This window comes from Phoenix dactylifera, chromosome 3 (genome assembly GCF_051530095.1).
Source record: "Phoenix dactylifera cultivar Ajwa chromosome 3, Ajwa_hap1_PhDact_Kaust_v1.1, whole genome shotgun sequence".
Lineage (NCBI taxonomy): Eukaryota > Viridiplantae > Streptophyta > Magnoliopsida > Arecales > Arecaceae > Phoenix > Phoenix dactylifera.
This window is the reverse complement of record NC_143192.1, coordinates 37,583,681-37,596,623: the sequence shown is the minus strand read 5'-3', so window position 1 is coordinate 37,596,623 and position 12,943 is coordinate 37,583,681. Positions and strand designations below refer to the sequence as shown.

At 39.8% G+C, this 12,943-nt stretch overlaps 1 protein-coding gene across 1 annotated transcript; it reads right to left on the bottom strand.

Annotated features, from left to right (window-relative positions):
* Positions 1-3,542: 3,542 nt before the first annotated feature.
* On the bottom strand, positions 3,543-6,514 carry LOC149768090 (uncharacterized). The gene is made up of 4 exons (XM_089929934.1): positions 6,238-6,514; positions 5,824-5,901; positions 5,228-5,738; positions 3,543-3,550 (listed from the first exon to the last, which is right to left on the bottom strand). Exons 1-4 carry the CDS (start codon positions 6,280-6,282, stop codon positions 3,543-3,545), a joined length of 642 nt encoding a protein of 213 aa, XP_089786060.1. The 5' UTR covers positions 6,283-6,514.
* Between the last annotated feature and the right edge of the window lie 6,429 nt (positions 6,515-12,943).

Genomic DNA, 12,943 nt, shown 5'->3' with positions numbered 1-12,943 from the left:
TTTATTGATAAACAATAACCATTTTTGGCCAAAAGGCCTACAGAGATGATATTCATTAAAAATGTTGGACAATAATGACAATCATCTAATATGACTACTCTAGATTCAAAAACAAGCTGAATGACTCCTAAAGCTAGGACTGGAACTGATCTTCCATCTCCAACGTTCAGGAATCTCTCGTCATTCTTGAATCTTCTACTAACTTGAAGTCCCTGCAACGAATTGCAAATATTAATTGGACTTCCGGTATCCAATACCCAAGTGGTAGAATCATAAATTGAAAAATTACAAGGTGTTATCATATAATTACCTTGTGCAGCAACTGTTTGCTGCTTTTTCTTCTTAGGCCTGTTTGGATCAAGGGACGCTATGTAAGCCGGACAGTTCCGCTTCCAATGACCCATCTTCTTACAGAAGAAGCACTCTGCCTTGCTCTTATCGGCTTTATGCTTCTTAGTCTGGCTGGGCTTAGAGACCCCAGCACGAGCTTTCTGCACCTTCTTCTTCTTTCCTTTCTTAAAGAAAGAAAGTCCTGCAGAAGTCCCACCTACCACATTCACCGACTCCTTTTTGGATTGGTGATCCTTCTCATAGGTCTGCAGTAAACCTAGCAAACCATGATAGGATACTTCAGGTTTAGTCATTCTATAATGACTAAGGAAGGTCAGGTAGGACTTGGGAAGTGAGTTTAAAATGGCGTCCTTGCCCAATTGCTCGTGCAAAGGAAAGCCAAGTTTACTTAGGCGATCGATTTGTTCGACCATGTACAATACATGATCGGTGACCGATGCTCCTTCCCTCATGCGAGCATTGAATATAGCGCAGGAGGTTTTATGTCGTTCAACATCATCAGGTGTGCCGAAAGACTCCTTCAACATTTGAAGGATTTCCACTGGCTGCGCTTCCTCGAATTTACTACTAAACTCATCATTCATCGAGGCCCTCATGATGCAACGCACTGTAGTGCGATCGTTGAGCCACTTCTGATAAGCGTCTCTGATTGCACGTGGTGCATTGGCTGCAGGTTCCTCAGGTGCAGGATCCGATATCGCATACAGGATCCGCTCATGCTCTAATACTATTTTCATCTTTCGATACCAGCTATCGAAGTTAGGTCCATTAAGCTTATCATTGTCTAATAGTGTTCGGAGGGACAATGAGTTAGCCATATCTGAAAAATAAAGGAAAAACCCAACTAATCAGTATATGATTTATTTAATCCTAAAGACTTGGACTTTAGTCTAAAGTTTTCTCCCACTATTTTAATCGAATTAATAGCCTCTACCTTTAATTCGAGGAATTACTTTAATTCCCTAGTGGGTACTAGAATCCGCATAGACTGCATACGGGCCCGAGGAAGGCTCGGCCAACCCATGTGCATCTAAGGGTAGGTACATTACCAATTATTTCTCTAAACAATTTCTAGCAATCAATTTTGCCCCAAGTGGTAATCAGTAGGCGGAGGCCTCCACTGAAAATCCTGGTTAGGTCCAACCATTAATGAACTAACTCGATGATACTATCTAATGTATGATCAGGCCCGAGGAAGGCTCGGCCAACCTAATCACAATTAGATAGCTCAAAAAGCTATCATATAATGAAGGATAATTCCAGTATTTAGAGGAACACCAGACGGAAGCGTCCTGCATGTTCAACTGTAATATTGGACCTATTATCATTCACCTTAATGGGAGGCTATGATCTAGTTATCTATATAACTTTATCATTTTAAGGACCTAATAATTTAGAGAATTTTAAATGATATGTAACACTGACCGATAATTCTAAATCCTCCCACTGACTTCACCAAATCATATAGAGGACTAGCTCTTATTGGTCTATTAGACACCTAAATCAGTCACACTGATTTTTCTTAATGGCATGGGTGAGTGCCAAGTATCAAGGTACCTTAATCAAAACTTGATCGACCAAATTGGCCAGGTAAGAGAGATCATGGGAGGGTTACGCCATTAACCTCTTTCCTAGACACCAACTATGTTGGCCAGGTAAGAGGTAGCCCCAATTAAAAACCATGATCAAATGCCGACTTACCTTAGACACCAATTGGTTTATCAAGTTGATTTAGGTTATCCTTGGGAACTCGGGCTCGACCACTAAGCCACAATCAGATCCAATTGAAATGTTTGGATATGATAAACTACAACTATTGAGTTTGATCATTTTATAAACCTTGATTTAGTCTAGTTCAACTATTGATTAGATTAAATCATGTTTCTTAAGTTAGTCCATTTCAATTTGATTTCATGATTAGGTCTAACCTAGTCAACTAATCTGATTGTGCTAACCCATCCCCAAATCCCATGTTCAAATTTAAATTTTAATTCGAATTTCAAATTTTGAATTTTAAATCTTTATTTGAAATTCAAATTTTAAATTTTAAATTCAACATTTAATTCTTTATTAAATGCATTATGATCATGGATTCAAGGTGTCAATTTATTCCAAATATAAACAATTTATATTTAAATTTTGTGGTCATAATAAATTTAAAACTGAAATTTCATAAACATCAATTATGCATAATATCACAAAAATAAACTATTTATTTTATGATACAAATTAATCTTAATTTTGCGCTAGGACAACCTTTTCACTATAAGGGGTTAACCTTATAGCAGGACAACCTTATAATTCAGCACAAGATTGATATTTTATCAATAAATCTAGATCTAATCTAAATTTAAAAATTAAATCATGCATAATTCTAGATATTATAGGCCAATTCCATCGGCCAACCTGGCTCTGATACCAGTTGAAGGAAAAATTTTCCGAGTTGTCCGATAAAATCGAACGCCAGGCATGAAAAATCAGTTTTAAAATTTTTTTTATTTTATTTATAACAATTATAAATATTAAATTTAAATTTTATATAAAATTACCTCAAGCCCGTAGCGGAAGTTGGTCGAGGTAATTTGAATCTGGATCTGGATCTGGATCCCTAAAGGTAGCTCTGCAAGGCCTCGATCTGCAAGCCCTCTACTTCGCACGCACGTCAAGCTTCGCAAGAAGGTTGGATGATGTCTTTACTCGTGCAAAACAATCTTTTGCAAAAGGGACCCTTGGAAGAAAAGAAATCCAGAAAAAGGACATTCCCTTTTCTCTTTCTTTCTTTCTTCTCTTTCTTTCTTTCTTCGGTTTCTTTTCTCCCGTTTCTTCACAGCACGCCTAAGCCACAGACGCCCGTCTCTTGATCCTGATCACAGAGGGAATAGAAGGGAGGAGAGGACATCGGATCTGGGCCGAGCTCCAAACCACCAGAGAGAAAGGACTCCTTCCTCTCTCTTCTTCTTCTTCTCCACAGAATCAAAAACTCCTTCTGTCTGACTATTTTCTTCTCAAGAAAATTCTCATCCTCTCATCTTCAAGATGATACGGTGGCCTCAAATAGGCCAACGCTAAGAGGAGTTAAGAGGCGCTATTGACCAAGCATTAAAGAATTCATTTATGGATGAATTTCATAACGCTTGTTTCAAAACAAACGGTGGGAAAAAACTAATGAATCGATGAAAACGTGCCAGATTTCAAAGATCTAAATGAACCGGAATGTAGCCGGTTCAAAACCGAACATTCCGGTCCAGACGGCAAGCCGAACGGAGTCCGGATGGTGGCACGTCGTGGCGTTGAACCAAGGACGGAGAAGACTCTGTTTTTGCTCCCAGGCTTCCTTTCCATCGCGGCTCACAAGCATCTCTTAAGGGTCCATGAGCTTAAGGGTCCATGGGTCCACAGGAGGTATTTAAATGGGATTTAAAAACCAAGTCAGCCGTTAACCATTGAAATGGTTTTAGCCAAATAGGAAATGGGTTAGCCCATTTTGTAATAAAGCAAGCCTATTTGGTTCTAATCCAAATTGACAGCCGATTTAAATGATTTTTGACTCGGAAAAAATTCCACATGAGTCCGACTCATGGGGAATTCAATTGGGTCCAGTTTCGGCTCGATCCAAGTCCGACTTAGATCAGAACAAATACGAAATTAAATCCCACTTAAATCATGATCGAGCCCAATTACACTAATTTAGACCCAATCAAATCCAATCTCAACAATTGAGTCCTGATCAAGTTCCATTACATTAATTGAAACTTGATTGACCCGAAATACAGACTTAATTAGTTGTTCATCCATGAAATTTAGCATGTACCTCATGTTCAGTGCTAGCTGAACATAGACAGAACCAAATTCCAAATGACCCACAATTTAATTCTTAATTAAATTGGGTCAAGACCTTCTTACTTAGTTTGACTAATGTGCGTGACTCCGATAGGTTCGAACACTAAGCCGGTAGTACATGGACTACTCCATGCACTAATCGAGGTGACCATCTAGCAATGATACCCGACGTCCGGATAGGTCGAATATGCAAAGCAACATTCAAGAACCTAGACGTATGGTTGTTGCATAATTCATCCCTATGACCATCGATGCTCAAGATGACCTCAGAGTGAACTGTCGAACTCTGGGTCCGGTCATCCATAGTGTATTTCAATTAATCAAATCAAGTGACCATCACTTGGTTTACCCTGGCCAAGGTTTTACTGAATTGAAATACAGCGAGACATCAACTCCTATAATCTGGAGCGGTCAATCCCATCTTGACTCGTACACAGACTTCGCGAGTACTTGACTGCACCCAGCATCCTTCCGATCCCTGAATTAGAAATTCAGATCATCCAGTGCCTAAGTACAGTGAGTTGCTTGCAAGTCACCGTGACAGTCTCAGGTCTAAGGGGTACTTATGCCCATACGCTTTGCGAGCTAACTCCCGACAGTAGAGTGCTACGCAGGTGAGTCACTGTTCAGTGATGATGTACTCCTACATCTCACCTGTATGCCATACAGTGTCTCCACACTTCTTGGTTTAAGAGGACAACCAACTAAATGACACACAACGACCTATACTTGACATAGCTATTGTCCAATTGACAGCTCATCATTTGGTCGCGAACTGGTTTAAGGACTAAATGATAAAACCTCTTTTATCCACTAAATTAGTCCTAAGGACTTCATCACAATACACAGGAGTTCAATTTGAAGATGTAACACTTGTGATGAATAGAAAATTGCCAGAATAAATTTTTATTCATTTTAATAAAATATATACATAATCCAATTTCTTACAATTAAAAATTGGCTTTGGGACACAATTCCCAACACGTATTAGTACAATTCCTATGCCACTCAATATATTTAGCCTCTGATAATTTACCTAATAGATGTTGCATTTCAGACCTCCCGGCTTTCTCTGCAACCTTAAACCGTTGACGTACATTGTAGATAGTCTTGATAGTCGTAACATTGAGGGCATCTCTTTCCTTCAATGTGGATAATATGTCCTTTGGACGAACCAAACTCTTCGACATATCCACTAACAATTCCGTCTCCTGCTTAGATAATCTCCCTGCATATGAGTGCCCCTCCAGATTCTCTGCAGCGGGATGATTGTGCACTCCACATACGACCAGTAATATCCAATCATCCGCAGTATCCAATTTCTTTCCTCTTAATGCAAAAGGGCATCCACACTTCTTTGTCCCACAGGCAGTCTTTATTCGCTTTTCTTTTTTGGTTCGGTACGTCCCACCCCTCTCACAACTTAACGTAATTCTGGGTTTCTTAGAAATGGTACCTGCATCAGATGATTTGATTACAACAACAAAACCATTTCGCCTCCCAGCTTCACGACACCAATTACACAAGTCCTCTCTACTCTTGAAGATCTATACATTAAACAATTTATGTAAGTACACAGTTGTAAAAATAGCTCGCTAAACTAATACAAAATTGCACAATACATTATAATACCTCGTAAGTTGTAAATTCGCTTGTGTAATCCAGTACAAATTCTGATCCAATTATACTCGATTCGGTTGTAGCATAGCCCTACATATAAAATAATTTATCACCAAGAATTAATGAATCAGAGGATCTGTTCGGCACAAAATTCAGCACGGCACGCGATTTGGCACCAGAAGCCTTCTGTTCGGCTGCACAGTGCCGAACAGAAGGCTTCTGTTCGGCTGCACAGAGCCGGACAGAACCCTTCTGTTCGGCACTGTGCAGCCGAACAGAAGGCTTCTGTTCGGTTGAGGGTTGCCGAACAGAAGGCTTCTGTTCGGCACTGTTCAGCCGAACAGAAGCCTTTTGTTCGGCGATCCAGTGCCGAACGAAGCACGAACCGTGAAAAAAAAAAATTTCGAAACAAGGTGGAACACGTACCTTTGCGGCCGATTCTTCGTCCCAAATCACTAGTTGCTTGTCCATGCTTCGAATGGGGCTTAAATCTCCTTCAAAGATCGCCTAAACGATGTAAATGGATCGAGGGGTTTAAGGGGGGTTTGAGGGGGGGTTTTTTTTTTCTTTTCAAAACGAAACGGAGGAGGAGGAAGGGGGGGTGTATGAGAAAATCTCAAGGGCAATATGGTAATTACACTAAAGGTTAGTTTGGGTATTTTATTTTTGGTTTTTGGGGGGTGTCCTGAGCAATAGGGGGGGTGTATATAGAACTACCCCCCCTTGCATTGCATCCACTATCCAGGGATTTGCCAATTACCATCTGCTCCCTCTTGGGTCCAAAAAGGAACTCCTCGCTGATCAATCGATGGCATCCCATTAATATTATCATGTATTACAATAATTTCTTGAAAATATATTCATGAATTGTTTTTATGTTAAAACAATTGTGAAAAAAAATATTATGCCAATCAATTGTTATATATTTGAGTGCCATCATATAATTTTGCTTTATGCCGACGTCTAGAATAATTAATTCCTTATAGTATCTTCTTAGAGCCTCCGTCGACCGCTGGTAAGCCTCTTCTTCTTGCTATTTATTCTAGTGCCAAATAGCTTTGATTCTTCCTTTTGTTTTGGCCCCAATTCAAGACCACTTCGGTCTTTTTCTTGACGCCGGCCACCGCAGCAGCCGCCGGACGCCACTGCGACCAGCTGGCCGTCCACCGGGGGATGGCCTCCGCCACCCAGGCCGACCACCCCGCCGGCTCTCTTCCTCCCCTGTCCCTTCTCCTGTCCGTGGGGTTTTGGGGAAGAAGAAGGCCCCATCGTGGGCCGAACTGGGCCAAGATTGGGCCTTGTTCACTGTGGGCCCAACTTGGGCCCAATTCAGTTGTGTTGGGCCCGATGGGCTGTACCCATTGTGGGCCCAACTTTAGCCCAATTCAGCCTTGTTGGTCCTATTTGGGCCATACCCTTTGTGGGCCTAACTTGGGCCCAATTTAAACCAGAAACCCGAAATTCAGTTCAGAAACCCGAAACCCGACGCCCAATTCAGATCTGAAACCCGAAACCTGAAACCTGAAACTCGAAACTTGGAACCCGAAACTTGAAACCCAAATTCATTTGGCCAATAAAATGGGGTTTTTGCGGTTAAGCCCTTGACAGTATATTATTTCTTTCTGCAATCTAGGTTTGATCCCTCTAAAAAAGTTGTATTACATAAAGGTCCTCAAATATATTATTTAGTCCCTTCACTCAAGCTTTATTATAGAACAGTACCATGTAATTAAGTATTAGTCTCTGCAATAAATTTTATTGCATAAATAATTCATCTAGAAGCCAACTTTGGGGGCCCTATTGGGCCGGATCTATGTAGGCCCATTGGGTCGTGTCCGATGTGGGCCCTATCGGGCCATGCCCATTATGGGCCAACTCTGGGCCCTGTTGGGTCGTGTCCAATAATATTAATTTTGGTTTTACTTAGCTCTGAAATTAACAAAAAAATTAATTAAATGTAAACAGGTGAACCTGATCCGCCTACCTGAAGTAGGAGTTAAGCGAGAAGAGGTAAGTAACTTAATACTTCAAGTGTGATTTTCAAATTATTTGATAAATTGATTAAATTTTGACATATATTTTGTATTCAGTAAAATGAGTCAGGCATGTTAAATTTTATTTGAAAATTATGTTAAATGCTTTGAAATCCATAAAATATGATTGGACAATTTATGAAATCTATTTTTGTATATATGCATTCTCAGCATGGCTATGACTTGTTCTATTTTGTTCTGGCCCCGTCAATGGGGATTATACATTGGACCTGTCGACTTGTAATCTGTGAGGAATCGGTTTCGACACCGTGCTACCGGTGATTAGAATAGTAGTTTTTGGATACCGTTGCCACCGGTGACTAACAATAGTAGTTTTTGGCACTTTGTGCAATTCATGCCACTAGGTTACGTGGTCGTAGCCTATTATGTTGAGATTCTGGTATCATAGTTTTTTTGTAAAAATGATAATAAGTTTTGGAAAGAGAAAAATGATGTTATTTGTGATTTATTACCCAGTCATTATTTTGTATTATGATCTGATATACTCTAACCCCACTCTGGAGTATTTTGTTACTTACTAGGCTAGTATCGCTCATTATTTTATTTTTTCTATTTTTTTCAGATCCAGAGACTTGATCGCATAGGATTGGAAAGTGCGCTAGATTTTTCGATTATTCTTTTAGTTATTAGCATTTTAAATTAGCTTGGACATTTGAATGATGTTAGCAAATATTATTTTGAAATTTTGTAAGTCTGCTTTCGAATAACTTAAATATTTATGTCAATTTTAAGCATTTGTAATCACTTTGATATGATTAACTGCCTTCCACGCCTGTGCGGCCTGCCATGCGGGCGTGCGGCATCTGTCGCGTTCCGGGCTCGGGGGCGTGACACTGTTGATGCATACATGCTTGTTGGATGCATCCTCGGCAGGGCATGTGACAATGCAGGGTCATGAGTCCGGTTCATAGACAAAAGTTATAATTGGCCTGCTGGCTGCATCCACCATCGCGGGATTTACCAATTAACGCTGTTCCCATTTGTGTCCCAGAGGGAAACTCCGTCCTGACCGATTGGTTTCATAACGTTGTCGGTATTAACAAAATTTATTAAGAACATATCTTTTATGAATCGCTCTATGGAGTGATTAAGCTTTTCTCTAGATATATAACAAGATATAAGATAACTCAAACTAGGAAGGGATTGGGGCGCCAAGCTAGCTTGGCAATCTAGCTTTCCAGGTTTGGTAATGCGAATAATGGCTAAATGATATGCAATGGCTGGTACCTCATGTTCTTTATGTGGGCGATTTTTGCAACATGAGTTTTATTAAGACATTTATGTGATAATAGCTTGCTTAATTACCAGATAAAGTGTTAGAGGCTCGAAGGTATATATATATATATATATATATTAACGAGAGCCATTACATGCCATAAATAAGATTAGTAATTGTCATTCTAACATAGAAAATATTATAATGTTAAGATTGATGTTCCAAAATTAGGCAATTGCCACAACACTCGCACCTCACCTCCAGAAAAATGTTTTGGGTTTAAATAGGACCTAAAGCAAATTGAGTTATTCTTACGCAAATTAAGACCAGCTTATAAAACAAGAGTCACTTGAGAATGTTTATCCTTGAGCATTTTTATTTAAAGCTCAACTCATTAATCAGTTGTTTTTCGCCACTTACAGTTGGAAGAGTTTATAAAAATTCAGCTCGGTTGGGATCATAAACTAAACTTGAATATATGCTGTCAAACTTGGTTTGTGCTTAGCCCATTAGTCGCATTAGCTTGTCCCGTTCAAGTTTGAAGAAATTAAATTTTTAATTACCAACTATATGGCTCTCCTTTCTTTTTTCCTCAAAAAATAACTTACTAATTAACTAAATAAAATTTTTAACATTTTTTGATAAAAATCTGCAGATGATTTACCAGTGAAAGAATGATGCAATAACATTACAGCACTAAAAGAAACTCTAGAAACTAATCACATGGTTTAGATCAATTAGAATTTTCTAATGTGTAACTAAGCTCACCATGGACTCCCAATATCAAATGGGGTCCATAATGATCTCCATCTATCTCACGAAGATAACTTGGACGGCACTCCACAAATCTCTCTCTCTCTCTCTCTCTCTCTCCGTGCGTGCATGGATGTGATGTAAACGGGACGGCCGGCCGGTGAAATGAGACAACATCCAAGTGAGAAAAATCAAGGGAATAATGGCTCGCCACCACAAAGAGATGGATTGCTTGTCGTGGCATTCCTCGAAGGCCATGGAAACTCAAAGAACATCACTCGATCGCAAAAAGTCTCAAACACCTGGAATCATAATAATAATAATAATAATGGAAGCATTCGAGCCGAGATCCGCTCACTCCCGTCATCCACTGCTTGATTCACAAATGCCACACATGTCCCTGTTAAGTTCTAAAATATAATGCTCGCCTCGAGCTCATCATGTTCAGAAAATATCACACAGAATCCCCCTTTTCTTATACTGCCAATCATGTAGATATATTTCATCTCTAGCTGTAGCGACCCCACGTTTTTCGTGCTCGGACTTTTTCTGACCTCTTCCTTCACAGGCCCCTCGTGTGACACAACCACTGCGCTAGAAGGAGTGGATGAGGACGGTGCTGTAGTTCTTTTCGTTCACATGTGGGTGCTATAGCTTAATTTGCATCCCAATGTTTGTACCACACACTAGAAGTATGAATGTGCCATTAGAAAATATTTTGCCTATATTTTTATTTTATAGAAGTATTATACAAGAATAATCTACTAAAATAAAATCAGAAGATTGAAAAGAGCTTGCTTAAATCAAGGCGTGCGTTATACACTGCCTTAAAAATGTGATTCGTCCCCTACGTGCAGGTTTGTGGCGATCTCGTTTCTAAAATACAATAACTTGGTTCGGCCTGATCCTCCTCTAACGAGCATGATTGCTGGAGAGGCTTAACCCGACCGACTTCTTTAGATGTCCAGAAAAGAATAAAAGATAGAAAAGTTGTGTCCTCCGAACCACCATATCCCAAGAGGATTCAGTAACCCATATCCACTGATCCATGTGCCTTAGCACGTGCCTTGAACCTCCCTCTAAGGGGGCACATGATTCCCTCCGGGGGTAGGGCTGGGCTCCCTACACTTGCTGTGTCCCATTACACCAATAAGTTAATTAAAAATATATCAAGGAGTTGGTAACTTGGTAGGGTCTTGCTTATTTATCTAATAATTAGGTTATACCCAAAGTCCTTAATCCAACAACTTTAAATATGTGGTTCTGAAGGAACCGGCTTGCCATCCTGTCCTTTTCCCTTGGGAATAATATGACTTGAGGATGCGTCTTCGGCATATCATCCAACTAACAATGGCATTTTAAATTTAGGAATAAGACAGAAAATGTCACAAAACCAGTCCTTTTCCGTGCCAAAGCCCATTTCTTGAAGTTTCAATGGTGAGGTACGCGGTAACGCAAAAAACAAAGATCGAAGCTATTGCAATCACCTTCATGCGCATGGGAGTAGTTAACAGAGTGTACATTAATGATGATCGGATAAAGTCAAAGCACATCAAGGCCAACATTCTTTCATTTTTCGTTCCTTCATTCATTCCTTCATTTGTCCGTCCCTCCCTTCATTCATTCCTTCATTTGTCCGTCCCTCCCTTCATTCATTCAAATATTTATTGTTTAGGAAGATAAAAAAAATTTTACTTCAACATCAAGTAAATAACATTTGGTTTTAAGATATATGCTCATGTAATGGATCCACCAGAAACAAACCTACTAAAAGATTTTAGCTGCGCGGGGTTTATGCTAAGTGGAAGCTCATTTTTTGAGTCGAATCGAAGTTGAGAACAATGAAATTATTCTATTATTAGTTTCAATTGATTCTAAAACTATATTTTAAAAATATGATTAAAAGAACTTGTTTTCCAATGTATTTTTATTTGTTTAGTTGTAAGAAAAATGTTACAAGGGATATAGTTATTTTGACAAACTAAGAACGATAATGACTAACAAGGTTTGCGATCCACAAGATAATAAAGTGAAATGGAATCTTTTCCATAAGGAGGAATGAACAAGTGGCTTGTGTTTGTACCCCAAAAAATATTAATGGTTTGTGTACAATTTTTTAAATCAAATATATATCTTGAACACACATATGTATCTCAAATACGATAGCACTAGATCATATGCAAGCGCTCTTTTTTTTTAGCAAAATATTTTTTTATTTTTTAGGTGATTTTTTTTTTTTGTGGTAAAAAATAGGAGGGGGGGAGGGACTAGCCCACTCGCATAGCAACTTTACTACCGGACCTCCCTTCCATCAGAAAATGTTCGATACAAATCGCAGGTTTCGCGTGCCTTTTTCGACCTATGGGCTCACCGCCTCACGTGTGGGTACGTCACCCCAGCACTACCTCAGTACAAATGAAAGAAAATCATATCCGCCAACGAGCCGTCCGGGTGTGGAGCATCTGGTCTTCTAATTTAATCGACGTTCGTGTGTTTCAAATTTGGACAACTCGGATAAAATTATCGCTCCTATACTACCATGCTATCACCTAGGTGGCAGGTGATTTTTCTTTCGGTGTGTGTATAGGTTAACGGGAGCTCTCACGGGAAGCTATTTAACATAAAATAACACTAAATAAAATATGCAGCCAGTATGTGGATACGGTGGATCACCAACTACCTTACGACCACATCCAGAGGCTAAGAAATTTTTCAGACTTTAGTTTAATTCCATCCATGGAGGCTTCCGGAAACAGAGTTAAAATTATTATCCTAAACGTGGCCGACGACACCATCCCCACCCAGCTGATTCATCACAAACAGCAACCACCCTACTCGGACAATGTCTCGGTCTCCAAGAGGCATAAATCCGGTAGGCCCCACCAGCCTCCATGTTTTTAAGCTCAATGAATCCAATAAAAGGATAAATTGCTGTAACAACTCAAACATCCGAGCAGAATCCGGACAAAACCCGTGTGTTGTCGGTAACGTCACCACAGCCTCCGAACTAGGCCAATCCCGAAAGAACACGTGGCAAAACCTCAGCGCAAGGACGGACGACGCTGAGCTGTACCGAGTGCAAAAAAATGGAAGCGCCCCAAAGGCCTCC